At 35.0% G+C, this 17,771-nt stretch overlaps 1 protein-coding gene across 1 annotated transcript in view; it reads left to right on the top strand.

Moving 5' to 3' along the window:
* Window positions 1–17,771, top strand: part of NEB (nebulin) — a 71,707-nt gene that overhangs the window by 6,966 nt on the left and 46,970 nt on the right. The window contains exons 11-37 of the mRNA XM_010575232.1: window positions 84–191; window positions 1,145–1,456; window positions 1,852–2,055; window positions 3,137–3,241; window positions 3,421–3,528; window positions 3,922–4,233; window positions 5,255–5,458; window positions 5,680–5,784; window positions 6,310–6,414; window positions 6,507–6,818; window positions 7,121–7,225; window positions 7,463–7,561; window positions 8,706–8,807; window positions 8,995–9,102; window positions 9,957–10,268; window positions 10,405–10,509; window positions 10,594–10,698; window positions 11,283–11,387; window positions 12,341–12,448; window positions 12,534–12,647; window positions 13,365–13,562; window positions 14,461–14,565; window positions 15,147–15,251; window positions 15,343–15,447; window positions 15,917–16,024; window positions 16,699–16,812; window positions 17,300–17,497. Of these exons, the coding sequence (XP_010573534.1) occupies window positions 84–191; window positions 1,145–1,456; window positions 1,852–2,055; window positions 3,137–3,241; window positions 3,421–3,528; window positions 3,922–4,233; window positions 5,255–5,458; window positions 5,680–5,784; window positions 6,310–6,414; window positions 6,507–6,818; window positions 7,121–7,225; window positions 7,463–7,561; window positions 8,706–8,807; window positions 8,995–9,102; window positions 9,957–10,268; window positions 10,405–10,509; window positions 10,594–10,698; window positions 11,283–11,387; window positions 12,341–12,448; window positions 12,534–12,647; window positions 13,365–13,562; window positions 14,461–14,565; window positions 15,147–15,251; window positions 15,343–15,447; window positions 15,917–16,024; window positions 16,699–16,812; window positions 17,300–17,497 (4,071 nt within the window). The remainder of the gene's footprint in view (window positions 1–83; window positions 192–1,144; window positions 1,457–1,851; window positions 2,056–3,136; window positions 3,242–3,420; window positions 3,529–3,921; window positions 4,234–5,254; window positions 5,459–5,679; window positions 5,785–6,309; window positions 6,415–6,506; window positions 6,819–7,120; window positions 7,226–7,462; window positions 7,562–8,705; window positions 8,808–8,994; window positions 9,103–9,956; window positions 10,269–10,404; window positions 10,510–10,593; window positions 10,699–11,282; window positions 11,388–12,340; window positions 12,449–12,533; window positions 12,648–13,364; window positions 13,563–14,460; window positions 14,566–15,146; window positions 15,252–15,342; window positions 15,448–15,916; window positions 16,025–16,698; window positions 16,813–17,299; window positions 17,498–17,771) is intronic.

The following is a 17,771-nucleotide window of genomic DNA, read 5'->3' as shown; positions in this document are numbered from 1 at the left end:
CCGCATTTGTTTTATTACACAGATGTGCTTAACTGAAGTGTAATTTTGTTTTTGAAACAAGAATGTGAATATTTTTCTCACAGAAAATGTACAAATTAGCTTTGGAGGAATCGAAGAAGAAGGGTCATGATTTGCGTTTTGATGCCATTCCTATTCAAGCTGCCAAAGCATCCAGAGAGATTGCCAGTGATGTAAGCAGGTTTTTTTATCATGTCTGTATGGATTTGGTAATGGAAAAGAATCAGAATGTTTGTTCCATTGTTCATTAATGTAATACTTTATAGTTTATAGAATAGATAATACTGAAATCCAGTGATTCCACTGCATGCCTTTAGTGCATGGAAGGAATAGATAGCCAGTATTTTTATGCATGAAGTATGTATCACAGCAATAAATAAATAAAATACTATTAGGATTATTTCTATGCCCCCTGTAATAGTTCCATCGATGTCCATGGATGTTCAAGCAGGATGATCAATGAGGCATATAAGTCTATGCTAGAATTAGTCAAATTAATTTCTGATTAAAAATAGGAAATACTTTAAAATCTCTCCCCCAAATAGATTTATTAGTAAATCAATTCTAAAAGTTCTAAATTGTGGTCTTTTCCTGAGGAGAAAATAGCTCTGTTGAAGTGTGATATTGAAATTCAAGATGTCTGAATACAAAAACAGGAAAAAAATATGCAATGACTATGACAGGTTTTGCTTCTGGGATGAGGAAACATCACTAAGAGACAGAGGATAAGAGATTTTTATGCTCCTTGTTTTTCTATCACGACTGATATTTAAACTGTTAGTATTAAGACCAACTCAGACTGTCTTCATCAAGGTGTTTTGTAATAAGCTTTTAAAAGAAGTTAATATTTACATTTTCATCTTAATAGTAAAAAAATGTGGGATATCAAAATTGTTAGTAAGTATGTGACATTAAATGTTTAGTTAATTGAAAGTGTGATATAGTTATATAAAAAATCAGAGATAATGATATCTGGAATAAAAATCCTTTTTATGTGAAAATTAATAAAAAAGGAGAAAGACCTAAACCACATTTTTTTCTAAACAAAAGACTAATGATTATGTTAAACTGTATGAATTATTAATTTATAAATATACCATATGAATATGAATATACTTTATTTCAGTACAAATACAAAGAAGGCTATCGCAAGCAGCTTGGGCACCACATCGGGGCCCGTAACATAGAGGATGATCCAAAGATGATGTGGTCGATGCACGTAGCCAAGATCCAGAGTGACAGGGAGTATAAGAAAGCTTTTGAGAAGACAAAGACACACTTCAGTAGCCCAGTGGACATGCTGGGGATTGTGCTGGCCAAGAAATGTCAGGAGCTGGTTAGCGATATTGATTACCGCCACTATCTGCATCAGTGGATCTGTCTGCCAGACCAGAATGATGTTATCCATGCTAAGAAAGCCTATGATCTACAGAGTGATGTGAGTAAATCATAAAATTTGTAAAACATAATTAAATATACTGGGTCTTGTACATTATAATTTCAAAAAGATACATAGTCGCTTGCATCAGACATGTTGATAGAGGTGAAATAATTAATATTCTATCATCAAATTTATGCTTAATCATATATTCTCAGTCCTCAGCCTGAGGTGTAATTTGTGTGTACCTCTGGTATTTGTGGAGCTCTTCAGTAACTCTATTCTTTTTGTTATTTAATAATTATTTTAATAAATCTTCAAAAATAACAATTGTTTTCAAAACTATGTCCTGAAATATATAAAATTGTTCATGTAGACTAGGATATGCTTATTTATAATTATTTTAATATTTGATCACACTTGCACATATATAATGAACTTTCAAATTTTTTCAGGCTGTTTACAAATCAGACCTGGAATGGCTAAGAGGTATTGGATGGGTTCCTATTGGTTCCATGGAAGTTGAGAAAGCCAAGAAAGCTGGAGAAATCCTGAGTGAAAGGAAGTATCGTCAACCAGCAGACCAAATTAAATTTACTAGTGTGACAGATTCTTTGGCCATGGTCTTAGCCAAGCAAAATGCTGAGATAATGAACAAGGTGAGGTTTTTGGTTTTTTGGGTTTTTTTTTTTTGCAAAATCACTAGTATTACTAGCTAATATAAATTGTTCATTATGTGAAAAATACAAAATACAAAGACTAAACACTGCCATTGTGGACTTGGAGAAAATAAATGTCCAAATTCAGCCTTTGCACAGGAAAGCTCTTATCTCAGGGGTCTGTCTGAACTGAAAACTTAGTAAAAATGTCTAGAAAAAATTCACTTAAGTCAGATATTTTTCAAGAGTAATACTAAAAATTTTGGTGAATTTCCCTCTTCCTCCCATCTCAGCTGAAATCCTATTTTAAAATGTTTGTTTGATATGTTTTTTCTGTTTTTTTTTTTAATGCTACTTCACTATACAAAGCTCATCTCTGACAGAACAGGCTAAATTTTTTTGCAGTTCTTGGACAATACTGTGAAATCTGCAGAAAATTATGTTCCAGCAAGGTGTTAGGGCATGTTCAGAGGTGATGGTGCCGTGACCATGCTATAAGATAGGAAGTAGCAGAATACTGAGGCTTTTACAGCAGCTGCTATAATGATGTATTGTTGACTGAATGTCATACTGCATGAACAAGTTATGAGGAAATAGCTTATGTTCTCTGGAAGTGAAGCTTCTGAATTTATCTCAGACCTGGAGGATGAAAGTCACAAAATACCTGCTCCTTCTCTTTAATAAGAAACATCAGTCAAACAACTCATACAGATACAGCAGAATAATGAATATAGTTTTCCTCCTACAGCAGTTTTCCAGCAATCCTAAATCAATGAATTGTTCTGCCAACTTAGCCTGAGAAATAATGAGGAAGGACAAAGCTGCTTTCTTGAGCTGTTCAGTGAGAAGCTTTGCTATGACAGGGTAGTCAAAGCTTGCTTGAACTACCCCTCACACTTTGGAAAATACTTTCTTTGGACAAATATATTAGTTTTGTTATATATATCTTGTTCTGCTTTAAGATTACTTTTCTTGTATATTATGGATATCTTTTTGATAACTATTGCTTTCAAATTTGCAGTCTTTCCATCATGACACACATAAAGAAACTTTTTAAAGGAATGTGTTTTCCTCTCTCTAGCGTTTATACACAGAAGCCTGGGATGCAGACAAAACATCAGTTCACGTCATGCCTGACACACCGGATATTTTGTTAGCGAAGGCCAATGCAGCTAATGTTAGCCATGTAAGAACATTTAAACATATACTGAAGTAATGGAAATTCAGAAATTAAGTAAGGATTTCTTTAACCATAATGATCTTCTAAAATATGCATTCATGAAAATTTTAAGAAAATAATTATGAAATGTAGAAATTCCATATTTCTGAATATTGAGAAGCCATTTTCTGTCTTCTTTTGTGTAGAAACTTTATATACAAGCCTGGGAAGAGGCCAAAAAGAAGGGTTATGATATGAGGGCTGATGCAATTCCAATCCGAAGTGCAAAGGCATCAAGAGATATTGCAAGTGATGTACGTTTTTCCTTTACGTTTATTTTCTATTAGCTTGAGAAACAAGATTGAAGTAATCAGCTATGTACAACTTAAAAAAAAAAAAAAAAGGTATATCAGATTCATCTTGAAAGCCTGTTAACAAAGAATTCACTGCAGAAAGAAACTGGACAACAGTCTCCAAAAGGAACGTTGAATTATAAATCCTGACATTAAGCAGATATTAGAAAATAATAAACTACAATGAAAATAAGCAAAATCTGTGGATCAAGAATGCATTAGACATTTCTAAACTCTAAATGAGTATATTTCATAACATAAAAAAAACCCATTTGTCATCAGAAGCAATAAGAAATTATGGGAAATTCATCCGAGATTCACTGTTTCATTTAATACTTCTTTTTGCATTTCTAGTACAAGTACAAAGAAACGCACGAGAAGCAGAAAGGCCACTACATCGGGTGCCGAACTGCCCAGGAGGATCCCAAACTGTCGTGGGCTGCGCGTGCCATGTTGCTGCAGAATGACCGAATTTACAGGAAGGCGTACCATGACTCAAAGGCCCAGATCCACATACCAGTCGACGCGATGTCAGTGCAGGCAGCCAAGGAGTGCCAGAATCTAGTCAGTGATGTTGACTACCGCCAGTACTTTCACCAGTGGACCTGTCTGCCTGACCAGAATGACGTGATCCATGCAAGGAAGGCCTACGACCTGCAGAGTGATGTGCGTATTTGTAGAGATGTGGTAGTAACAACTGTTGCTATGTAATAGATTATAGCCTTATTTCGATGGTTTGATGATATACAGTCACAAAGGATTTATCTTTAGACTGTTTTCTTCAGTTTTTCATGTTACTGCTATTATCTGCTCTTTTTCATCTTTTAAAAATCATTCATATAACCTCTAAGTTTTATAAAATGTTATCTGCTGTTTTATATATGCTTTTGGCGTATTGTGATTTGGAGAGGATGAAGATATGTCTCTCTTGCTTTGATGGGACTTATGAAATAACATCTGTTTGCTACTTTGGAATCAGTTGGCTTTCGTTACTCCTGTTTAGCTGAGTCCACTTGGAAATTTATTTAATTGCAAGAAAACTGGGTAACATAGCAGGTAAGATGTTTTAGTGGCTGATTTCAAAGCAGGAAGGAATCAGTGCAGCTGATTTCCTGACTTGGCTTTTCTGTTTATCAGTCAACATCAGTCATTCTTCCTCTGTTTCAGTTACGAGTTTTGGAGGTGAGATTCGTGTCCCTCGCTGAAGTATTTGCTCAATTAAAACTTAAATAATGTTGCCGGATAGCACTTCAGGAATTATGCCAGTTAGCTCTAGTCCCCATTACCTCTATAACTGGGTTTTTTTCCTCCTTTTTGTGAAATTTTCTGGTGGGCAGCTTGATGTTTTGTTTGGACTTGTAAATTGTTGAAGTGACTAGAGGGGACAGGAAGGCTCTTTTAAGTTCCTAATACTCATCATCATTGACGGCAATTCTGTTCAGTTGTTTCCCCTCTATTTAACTTCACAGGTTTTAGAATTCATTGTTTAAGAAATGAACTACTTAAAACCAGGTTCCCAGGTTGTATTTTACTTATGACAGTGAACATCTTTTGTATATAAAAAGGATTAATGTATCTCTAGCTGATTTGACATTTTCTAAAACATACACTGCTTTGTATAATTCAAAATAATTAAGACAGTCATTTTAAACACAATGTTTTCCTTTTCTGACCATGTCTGATACAGGCTGTCTATAAGTCAGACCTAGAGTGGCTTCGTGGAATTGGCTGGTTGCCTAATGACTCTCCGGATGTTAAGAGAGTGAAGCGTGCCCAGGATCTCCTGAGTGATAATGTGTATCGTACACGTATTGAAAGCCTGAAATACACCAGTGTTGTTGATTCTCCAGATGTTCTTCTAGCTAAAGTGAATGCCGAACAAGTCAGCATTGTACGTTACAATGTTCTTAAAGCTGTTTCAAGGCTACAAACAGTTAAAGAGAAATATCACTGCTAAAATATAAAATTGATCAGTGGTATTTTAAGTCAAGTTTAATGCTTTTCCAGAAATTGTTTTTTTAGAGATGATAATTCAGGAGATATTTATGGGATTTTATGTTACTGACAAGTGATTCCATAATTACAATATCATAAAATGAACTATTTTAACAGCCAAAATACAAAGAAGCCTGGGAAAAGGACAAGACTATGATCCATATTATGCCAGACACACCTGAAATCAACCTAGCCAAGACTAATGCTGTTAATTATAGCCAGGTATGCTTATCATTCTATTTTCTACATTTTTATAAAATAATGTGTGTATTTTGTGAATTTTACCATTCTAAGATGTTACTTACAAAGTTGACGATTAAGTCACATGAATCTCATTGAAGTCTGTCCTCATACAGGGCTTGCAACATTCTCTTCTCTCTGCTGAGTATTCTTAAAGTATTCAGACATTTTAAAATAAATGCTTGCATACAGCTGTTTAAAAATCATTAATATCACGCACCATTGAGATAATATCTTGTTGTAATGGATGAGAACCCAAGGCATATAAATATTTTCTGAACTTTTACAAACACCCTTCTGTGCGGTATAGGTTACAAAACTGGTTGCAGGTACTGTACATGTTTGAAAGGCAGTAAGATTTGCAGCAGTATTTATGGCTAGGAGCAGGAGTAATGCACAGAAGATCCTCACGATATTTCAGCAAACAAATGGCAGTAAACTATGTGTTTCTTTAATGGCAAGTGCCAGAGTATTTAGCATATGTGTGACATTTTGCTGTCTTTTCAGAAACTGTATAAAGAAGCTTGGGATGAGTTGAAGACGAGTTGTGATTTGAGAGCAGATGCAATCCCAATCAAGGCAGCCAAAGCTTCTAGAGAAATTGCTAGTGATGTAAGTGCCAAAAGAGGCATCTAGCTCTTTCCATATTTTAAGAGTTATTTCATGATAACTGTTAGTAATGGTGATCTTTGCTCTTCACACAGTATAAATACAAACTGGATCATGAGAAGCAGAAAGGACATTATGTTGGAGTTCCAAATGCAAAAGCAGATAAGAAAATGGAGTTTGCCCTCGGCATAGGCAAAGTTCAGAGTGAACTAGAATACAAGAAACACTTTGCCAAATGGAAGACACAGTGCCACCTACCAGTAGACATGCTATCTATCATAGCGGCTAAACATGGTCAGTCTTTGGTCAGTGATGTTGATTACCGTCATTACTTGCATCAGTGGCTCTGTCTTCCAGATCAGAATGATGTCATACAGGCTAGGAAAGCCTACGATCTTCAGAGTGATGTAAGTTAACATGAAAACTTAGTTTAACTTATTACTGTATTGTCTCTTCTTAGTCTGCTTCAGCTCTAAGTGGTAGGAATCTTCTGCTGAATTCAGTGAATTGGCTTTGCTGTTTATTAGGAATGCAAAGTATATGCCAGTGTTATATATTGCCAAGTTTGAAGTGTGATAAATTCAGATATAGTGCTCATGTTGGAATTACTGCTCTCCTTTTAACCAGTGGAAGTGCCTTTATTTATCAATCTTGCTGGATTGTACAGGGAACTGTAGCTAACAGCATGGACCCTATTTTGTTTTCCCAGGCTATTTACAAATCTGATTTAGAATGGTTACGGGGTATTGGATGGTTGCCAAATGATTCGGTTGGAATCAACCATGTCAAATATGCTGGAGATCTCTTGAATGAGGTAACAAAATGTTTTTCAATAAGAAAATTTTTTTAAGGGTAGTTGTAATTTAAAGTCTTTTTAATGGTTAAATACATTAATATTTTTTTAAAATAAAAAGTACAACTGGAGTACTTCCACAGCATTCGCTGTGTATGGAGAGTTTTTCCTTCTTGTCCTGTCTATGTATTCAGAATTGCTGTGTTAGCTATAAAATATTCCAGTATAATCTGACTGTTCATCTTTTCTCCTGTATAGAGAAAGTACCGTACAAAAGTCGAAACTCTTCCATTTACTCCAGTGGCGGACAGAGTTGATTATATCACAGCAAAGAATAGTGGTGAAATTCGTAGTGATGTAAGTTTGCTAGCATGTTTCTGGGCTGTTAATTTGATCTGTATCTTTACATGGTAGGATTTTATCTTTAAAAGGACATTTATTTTATCTTTTTTAAAAAATGCAAAAGAATTCTCAATCAGTCTCTGGGAATTCTGTGAACATATGACATAAAGATAAACAGGACTTTATTAGCTCATCTCCATCACTTATGAGGGAAGAAGCTCCTCGAGCAGAATAACATCATGCCTAGACATGTGATAAGCCAGTGCTAGTTCTGCAACCAGCCCCTTCTTTCAGCCTTGGCCGATATCATTGGTGATCATTGACAACATGAACATAAATAGCACTTGCACTTTGGCAACCATAATGTTTAATCCTTCTCACTTATGCCAATATGAGTTTACACTTTTTAGTTAACCACTGTGTAACAATAAACATGAGCAAAACTGGTGGTGCTCTCAGCTTGCCTTTCTTTTTTTGTCTTTGAAGTCTAGTCTGTGAGAAGCTGATCTGTGAACATGAAATTACATGACCCTGTCTCAGTTCATGAGTTTGTGTTTCTTTTTTGCTGCATGCTTCTGTTACAGAACAGGCCAAGCTAAACACTCACATTAACTCAGACACTGGTAAAAGGTTGGCAATAACAATGGTACGGTTGAATCGAATGGCATACTGCCATGCAACCACATACACACATTTGGGCATGTCCTGTGCTTGGGAACATGACTCAGTGTAGATATCTGTGGTTGAGAGATGCTAGAATGCTGCATTCACAGAGGGATCATGCTTAGTAAAGAGATTTGCTCTTAAAAAGCTTAAAATCTATTGCCCTGGTTTGAACACTTCTTCCTTGGCTATTGGCTGTACATCCCTGTAGATCAAACAGCTAGCATACCTTTGACTTCTGAAGATTATCCTCTGTCCACCTGCCTTGGAACAAGTTTTCAAAATTTTCTCAGAGAAATTTTGTAATTTCTCGTCTTGTATAATTTCCTTTTTTAAAAAAATACCCATTTGGATGTATATTTAATGTGTCATGTTTAATAGCCTTGCAAATTCAGGGGTTTATACATTATTTCATGCATAAAATATGGGTCTTGGCATTATGTTTTCCCAATTTCGTGATGATGCTGCAAGGCAGTCATTTCTTTCTCTGTTCTAGATTAAATACCACAAGGCATGGAATGAGGTCAAGTCAAATTATACTCTAACAGATACGCCACAGCTAGATATGGCCCGAGAGGCAGCCAGAATTCTTAATCAGGTATGTGATCTCTCCTTGACAGTTTATACTCACATTAATAACTCTTTCAAGCAATTTAGAAAACTTGCCTTATTAACATCCTCAGGGAAGGATTTATAATCCTTACACTTTAATATAGCTTACATATATATGGTAATAATTATCATTATAGTAGTGTTGAATTCCTCCTCACTTTTATTTTCCACAGAATTTATACAAGGAGAGTTGGGAGAAAGAAAAAGCCACTGGTTACCTCTTACCTCCTGACACTGTGCAGATCTGTCATGCCAAACACTCAAACGATGTCCAAAGCGAGGTAATAATTTTTCTCATTAGGAAGGCAAGTGCTTGGAAACCTGGAAATGTTAAAGGCCTTGCAAATTCAACAACAGACACAGAAAGCTTTCCATTAGGGGTAACATCCAGTAGACTTTTCATGACCCATGAAGTCCACTGTCCTCCAAACAATTCAGCCATCTTTGTTATTATGGGTTTTACAGATATCAGCGCTGAAAGGTTAGATTCTCCTTTCCACCTTCGCTTTCTTCAGAAACAGTCCTTTCAAAATCAACTAAGGTGGACTTCCATATTTTATAAATGTTAAGTAATTGAAGTGATACTATGATTATAATATATAACTCTGATTTCACCTTTTGGCATATTATGGAGGCTTCCTCCCTGAAAAACTGTAAAATGGTATGCACATTACATTTTAAACTTTTCCATAATGGATGTTAAAATTATTACATTACTCAGTTTGAATATACATTTTATCAAAACAGTGTGATATAAATAACTTAAGCATTCACTCTTCAGACAGTTTCAAATAATTTGTTACAAAAATTTATTACAAAACTGAGGCTAAATCCACTTATTAGCAAACATTTTCTAACAAGGCGTTCCTCTTACGTTGAAAATACTGTTCACTGAAAAATGGTAGTATATTTGTCTAGAAAATTGTATATTTTGAAGTGGAAGGACTATACAAAGTAACATTACTGTTTGTGTCATATTTTTATTTGGTCATGTACTGAAAACCTAAGACTGCAGTTGACCACTCCCTTTCTCATCAATTATTTGTGTTGATGAAACCATAGCTGTTCACGGGTTAAAAACAGAGCAGGTACAATCAGTGTTGATTTTATATGTATTTCTCCCCTCTTCCATCAGCTTAAATACAAAGCTGAATACGTCAAACAAAGAGGTCACTATGTTGGAGTTCCCAGTATGAGAGATGATCCAAAACTGGTGTGGTTTGAGCATGCAGGCGAGATCCAGAATGACAGGTTGTACAAATCAGACTATCACAAAACAAAGGCCAGAGTTCACATCCCTCCGGATATGGTGTCAGTTGTAGCAGCAAAGGAATGTCAGACCTTGGTCAGCGATATTGACTACCGCCAATACCTGCATGAATGGACATGCCATCCTGACCAGAATGACTGTATTCAGGCAAGGAAGGCCTATGATCTGCAAAGTGATGTAAGTGATATTACATACCTCCTATGTAATTTCCACTTGGTTTGTTCTAAGTATATCATCCATATTACGTAAGACTGAAAAATATCATCCTAAATTAAATAATTTATTTCCTTTTTTATTATGTTTTATGATTTAGAATATTTATAAATCTGATTTGGAATGGCTTCGTGGCTGTGGTTGGATTCCTCTGGATTCAGTGGAACATAAGAAAGTTAAGAATGCACAAGAACTGATAAATAAGGTAAGAGAAAATATTTTAGCCATTACGTGATTAGCTGTTCTTTCTCATGCACCGTGTTTAAGAAAATATTTCATCTCTTTGCAGAGAGCATATACAAAAGAAGCCCTTGATAATTTTTCCAATTATACCAGTGTGGTTGACACTCCCGACATTGTTTTGGCAAAGATTAACTCTGTCAATCAGAGTGATGTATGTACTTTTTTAAAAATAGAAACTATTATATTACTAGAATTAGTAGATTACTTAATTGCTTTTGCTAAACTATACTGTGTTTAGCCTTATGTATGTGTGTGTGTGTGCATATGCATGCTTCATTAATAATAGACTTTTACTCGAGTAAATAAGTTTAGTAAGAAGTGCTATAAATGAACAACACAATATTGCTATCCAGAATAATTTTGTATTTTTCTGTAGAAGAATATAGCATGTCCCTTATTTAGAGTTTACATAGATTTTGATTGTATTAGTTTAAAATTGAGTCCTGTTCTCTGTGAATAGCGGTTAGTTGTATAATGCTACTGGAGTTCCTGCTGCTGCTACTAACATGTATTTGCTGATCGGTATGTTTAATTTCACTAGAATACTGTGTGGATTTTGTGGTGTGACATACTGATGACATTGGCCTGTGTGTAATAGTGGTTGTGACATACTACACAACATTACTGAAGATATGATAACATAACAGAAAATTAATGTCTACTTCTAATAGATGGACTAGCTGGAATAATTTATTTCTCCTGTGGAATTAACATTGTGTTTGTTTTCCTTTGTAGTTAAAATACAAGGAAACATTTAACCTTGAAAAAGGCCAGTATATTGGGTCTGATGATACTCCTGCGCTGAACCATGCCAAAGATATGTCCTTACTATACAGTGATGTAAGATTCAATAAATATCTAAGCTTTAATTTGTTTGTTTTGAAAGCAACAGAATGTGGAGTGGACTCTCGAAAACTGTTCTATTTCTGTTTCTGTCATTAGTCTGCTGGGTGGCACTGGGAAAGTTATTTAATCTCTTTTTTCTTCAGTTTTTCCCTGTTTGGATCATTGGGATAAAGATAATTTCTTTCCTTATTGAACTGATCTTGAAGCACTGCTGTGTGGTGTTTGGAATTAGTATTAGCAGTATCAGTAGTAGTAGTAGTAAGTTTGTGTGACAAAACAAATTTATAATTCCATCCAATAATATCTTCCTAGACTACTGATAAAATTTACATTTATTTTTTATGAGAGGAAAATTTTAGATGATTTGTGTTAAGCAGTTATATTTGAGTAGTCTCACTAATTTTAATGAGAAATTTCTATTTTTTGAAAATATAAGTGGCTACTCATTCATACTACTAGGTGCTTCATAATTTAGTCTGAAGGTAAATATGATGCATTAGAAAAGTGCCACTGACACAGTCAATGCTCTTATAATAAACAATAGTATTACTTGAAGATTTTTCAGAGTTTTGAACATGTGTTTTTAAAATTATTAATGTCATTTCTATACCGCACTTTTAAACAAGAGTTCATATCTACATTTTGGATATTTTACTCTTCCGGATGAGAAATGTTGAATTCCGAATATAGTAAAGAAAGCAGAGATCAGCTCAAATTTGTGCTCAGGTACCTTCCTGAATTGGAACACTTACTTTGTTGGCCTTACTCACAATGAATAAGTGTTCAAAATGAGTATTCTTCATTTGCTCTATTGGGACAATTCATGGAATAAGGAACTGCGCTATAGAAGTAGTCATATTCCATGTGCATATAAATGGTAGAGTTGGGTTTCTTGGAAAGTATAATGGATTTTTTTATCAAAAGCCATATGTGTTTTGTTTGTCTAGAAACTCTATAAAAAAGCTTGGGAAATCAGCAAGCCCATTGGATATACTTTGGATGAGAAATATATTCCAGTTGTTGGAGCGAAGCGTGCAAACTACATAAATAGTGAGGTTAGTATGAGTTTTCCATTCTTTCTCTTTTTTTCCTATATGTTGTTAGAATGAACTTTAAAATTTCCACATTAATATTTTGCAGCTTAAATATAAGGAAATATATGAGAAGCTGAAAGGCCATTACCTGGCTGGGAAGGAGATTGGTGATTTCCCTAGTGTCATTCATTCGCTAGCATTCCAGAAAATGAGGAGCGCGGTAAGGAGAGGATTAGTCTTGCTGTAGTATCTTCCATTTTCTTTATTTTAGTGTGACATATTTAAACATAAATAATGCAATGCTTAATAACATCAGTAGAAGTGTTTTCAATGTTTGTTTCCTGAATGGTTATTTTCTACATGGGTTGAATAATTGAACTTGAAATGATGTAGATTAAGAAGGGATTTGCTTAGCTATTACGCATATTAGAATAGAGAAAAAAACTTTTTTCTATTTCAGTTTAAGAATCTGAGCAGTAAGAAATACTGCATGTAAAAAAAAAAAGTGTTACTATTGAATTGAAGTAGGAATTTAAGAACTGGAAAAGTAAATGCACATTTGGTATTTTGTTATTATCACCACTGCACATATAGCATGTCATGCAGGGCATAAAGTTAGTATAATCCCAAATATTCTATCTTCATTCGGACAGGGAGTTTTAACTAGGTTAAAAACATGTTTGTAGAATGTGACTTTTTTTATCTTCAAGTCTTGTTAATTAGCTCACCAGCTGTTAAATCTGTAAGAAGGTCATTCAGAATAAGTCATCATTAATACCGAAGTTAAGATTTCATCCTACTGAATCCCATGGGAGCTTAGCTGCTAAGTCCAGAAAGCATGTCTCAGATTATGCTATAACCTGTAGCCTATTATAGTCAAAATTATGTGGAAAACCACTTCTCTCTTCTGACCTTTTCCCCAATCTTTCCTTTTTAGTTGGCATACAGAAAGAATTATGAAGACACCAAAGCAAATGTCCATATTCCAAGTGACATGATGAATCACGTGCTAGCCAAGAAGTGCCAGTATATCCTCAGTGATCTTGAATACCGAACTTACTTCCATCAGTGGAATTGTTCACCTGAAGAAAATGATGTTGTTCAAGCCAGAAAAGCCCAGGAAATTTTGAGTGATGTATGTGTTTCATTTATTTGTTTCATATTTTAGTAGCCTTTCATGTCATTTTTTCCAAGGTATTTAAATATAAAATACTTTCAGATATCTTCCATAGTATTTAAATATGAAATTAATAACCACGGTCTTAGATTGCTTAGTAGCATGGTACCGAAAATTACATTTTTACAGTTTTCTTCGGGACATTTTAATGGTCTGGTTGTTTAGTATTCATTTGTAAATTGGAAAAATTTTAAGTTAACGTTTATGAAACCTTCCCAAAGGTCACTGCTATAAACACTTACTCTCTTTTTGACTGGATGAGACTGTATAGAAAGCTTACCATCTGGCACATGCAGGGAAGAGATGTGGATGTACCATGGTACAGTCAGAATGTTGCTACACTGCAGTGATCCTTATGTATTGTAATTGGGAATGTTGTAATGTGCACAGGGGCCAGGACAGCATCCACAGTCCTCCTGGATCCAGTGGGTCTGGAGAAGACTCCTCTGCATTTGTTCGGGGTTGAGCGAATGGCACACTGAACTACGACACTTTTTCATAGTACATAGTCAACAGTATCTCAACTTGGGCCAACCAACCTTCCTAATAAAATCTGATGATGTATTAATTGCCTGGCCTATTATTATGCTGTATCATTTCGTTTAGTTTCCCTTGCCGATCCTGTGGGTAAAAATCATTGAGTCAAACTGTGATGGGCTAGTCTTCTCTGTGCTCACATTTAAGCTTCCAAATAGATTGGAATTACTGAATGAGCCTGGTTCAGATTCAGTGGTAACCTTCTGCATTGAGTTTGCACAAGTGGAAGATACTGAATATAGAGAAGAAACAAATACTACTTTCTTCAAGCAGACAGCAAATTTCTTTCTAACTAAATAGTCTGTTTTCTTCCATATAGGTGGTGTATAAAGATGACTTAAATTGGCTGAAGGGACTTGGATGTTACGTCTGGGATACTCCACAAATCCTGCATGCTAAAAAATCCTATGACCTCCAGAGCCAAGTAAGTGTGGTTTCCTCAAATAAGTAAATATTTATAAGATTTTGTTCTTCCATTTATGATTCACTGGGACTGACACCTGTCCTAGTCCAGAGCAGAATGAAGTAATTCCTATTACATCAGAAATATTTTGTTCAAACCATTGTAATGCGCCTTTCAGTTTCATCTGTAGAGACATGATCGCTTTTGTTATTGAAGGAGCAGAAAACTTAGGAGAATGGAAGGACAGCAAGGTTGTGTGTTTTAACAGTGAGAAGATAACATTTTGTTTTTCTGTATGCCACCCTGTGCACAACATATTTCAGCGAGTCATTTATGTTGGGAAAATAGTGTCTCTTGCCCTGCTAATTGTACTCTTCGCCTACTAGATGCTGTAGAGTAGTGTGCAATTTTCATTATTCCTTAGTTCATACTGCTATATATTAAGTATTTCTTTTCTATGACCTGTCACTTTTAAAGTTGGTCTTAACTACACCTTAATCCTGGGCTTCAGTTGTTTAGAATTGATTTTAAAGGAAGCTGGCAGGGAATTTCCTGGTCATTTTCAGCATTAATGTTTGTTTTGTTTTGTTTTGTTTCCTTAGATAAAATATACAGCAGCAGGAAAAGAGAATTTGCAGAACTTTGGTGTTGTTACTGACACACCTCTCTATGTGACTGCAGTGCAGAGTGGTGTAAATGCTAGTGATGTGAGTCTCCCCACTTTTTCTACTCAGGCTTTTCCCCATGCTCCTTCTGAGAATTGAAACAAGTTAACTGAATCTGTCTTTCATATTACAGGTGAAATACAAGCAAGATTACCACAAAACGAAGGACAAGTATACAACTGTGACTGAAACAGTGGATTCTGAAAGAGTTCAAAATTTGAAACATCTCTTTAGCAATGTAAGTATTTCTACACATTTTTTTTTCTCTTAAGGTGCTACTGTGTGGGATATTTATTTTGTTTGTTCACTCTGAAGATAAATGTCCAAACATGGATCTTATCAAAGCTAGTGATAGTCCTCTGCATTGCTTGAGTATGGGGAAGATGCTGTATTTCAGGCAGAGGGCATATTTTCTTACTGTAGTTCCAGTCTCGTCAAAATACATGCATTAATAAATGGATTCCCTGAAGAAAATTGCAGCTGAACAAAATTAAGACCTTGTATGAGAATGGGCATGAATGGTTAGAAAGCATTTTTATCACCCTTTATGTGCACTGTCAAGATTAAGCTAGTGTACAGCCTTTTGATATTAAGTAATAGTTATGGCGTATAAATAAAAACAGACGGGCTTTTCATTTCTATTGGTCATTGGTTATTACCCAGGAGAAGAATTTTTCCGCTCACAGAGACTTTCTATTTCCCCATAGAATCTCTACAAGAAAGCCTGGGAAAAAGTGAAAGCTACTGGCTATCTAATGCCCTCTGATGCTGTATCCCTAGCTCGTGCAAAAGAACTGAAGCATAATGCTAGTATTGTAAGTGTATAAAATATTTTCTTTTTTTTAATGAGATCATCAATTCTAGCAATGAAATGTTTAATGCCTTGCATATCCTGTAGGTATAAAAAAGGGGTTTTTAAATTATCTTCTCTTTTTAATTTAGATATAATATGTATCTTTAGATAATCAGCTTTCTGTGATAATCATTTGGATAACAGTTAGTCCCTTGCTGCTTCTTTTCATGGAAAAAATATCACATTTTATAGTAATAGAAACTGTTTCTTGAAAATGTCTGGTTAGGTTTTTTTTTTTTAGTCTAAATTGCATAAGCATGCAGGTCAGAAAAACACCAAATGTCTTTAAATGATGCTTTACCAAGTATAGAAGAACACAATCTTATGCTTTACTGAACTGAGGCTTATGAGAGGTCACTCTCTTCATGGCTACCTTTAAATGAAAGAGCTGGAAAAATAATTAAATAGCTTATTCTACTTCTATTTTCTTCTAGTCAACTTGTTATTTTTACAACATGATAGTTATGAAGTGCTTTCTTTGCCATTTAAAATAAATAGAATACCAAGATCCTGCTTTAAAGGCTTTCTCTGCTTGTTGGACTCAGTTAAATATTTTGCTTACTGTTGAACTTTGTTCCAAAAATACAGTTGATTCATGGAGTCAGTTATTTGCTGCCTTTCTTTGCATCTGCTTAGGTAAAATACCGAGAAGAATATGATAAGTTTAAAGCACTGTACACGCTACCCAGAGGTGTTGAGGATGATCCCAATACAGCAAGGTGCCTTAGAGTTGGAAAACTTAATATTGATGTAAGTGTTGTTTACTGATCTGTGTTTTCCTGATAAAACCATACTTATCTCAGAAGAGGCTACTCAAAGGATCCACGTGCCTTCATTCAGATAGCACATTTCCACATCATTTGGCAGTGTTCAGTATTTGCTAAATTCTATAATACACCTACAAATGTCTTTTCAAGCCTGTGACTAAACTGTTAAATTGCCTGCATGGCTAAACCTTTAGTGTAGTATGTTTATGTATAAAACAGAGCACTACATAGTCTACCTCCTTTTAACAAGTGAATACAGTGAAAACTTGACAAATCACATTTTAGCACCACTGTTAAGGTTCTGCAAATTATTTTTAGAGCAGGCAAGTTGTAAATTTTAGTCATAGCCAAAGTAATTGCTCTCCCACTAACATTGCATGAAAATATCAATAATTTTGCTTCAAATTTATTAGTAGTTAATGCTTTAGACTATTTGTCCACATTATTAATGTACTGCTTTAACTCTGTAGCGTCTGTACAAGGAAGTCTATGAAAAGAATAAAGCCAAGATCCACATTATTCCCGACATGGTGGACATAATTTCTGCTAAGGATGCACAGAAAAAAGTCAGTGAAATTGATTACCGCACACATCTCCATGAATGGATCTGTCTTCCAGATCTTCAAATCAATGCCCATGTTCGAAAAGTAACTGATCAACTCAGTGATGTAAGTTCACAAATCATGTGTTTGTGGCTCACTTTTAAAAAAGATTCTTGCATTTATGCTCTGTTAGAGGAAATGATTTAGCAAAAACTTAGTTGGAGCACTCTGAAGTTGCCACTAGGATCCGTTGTATTATGCACTGCTAAATAGCATCTGTATCATGTTTTTGTAACACTTGACAATAAGTACATAGTTGAGATACGGCTTAGTATGCATAATTTCAGTGTTATCAGTGTAGGCATTGGGTCATAACATTACAGTTCTACCAGTTCAGCCA

The sequence above is a fragment of the Haliaeetus leucocephalus genome, unplaced genomic scaffold (assembly GCF_000737465.1).
Source record: "Haliaeetus leucocephalus isolate CR32 unplaced genomic scaffold, Haliaeetus_leucocephalus-4.0 Scaffold451, whole genome shotgun sequence".
NCBI lineage: Eukaryota > Metazoa > Chordata > Aves > Accipitriformes > Accipitridae > Haliaeetus > Haliaeetus leucocephalus.
This window is presented reverse-complemented; position numbering and strand designations above follow the sequence as displayed.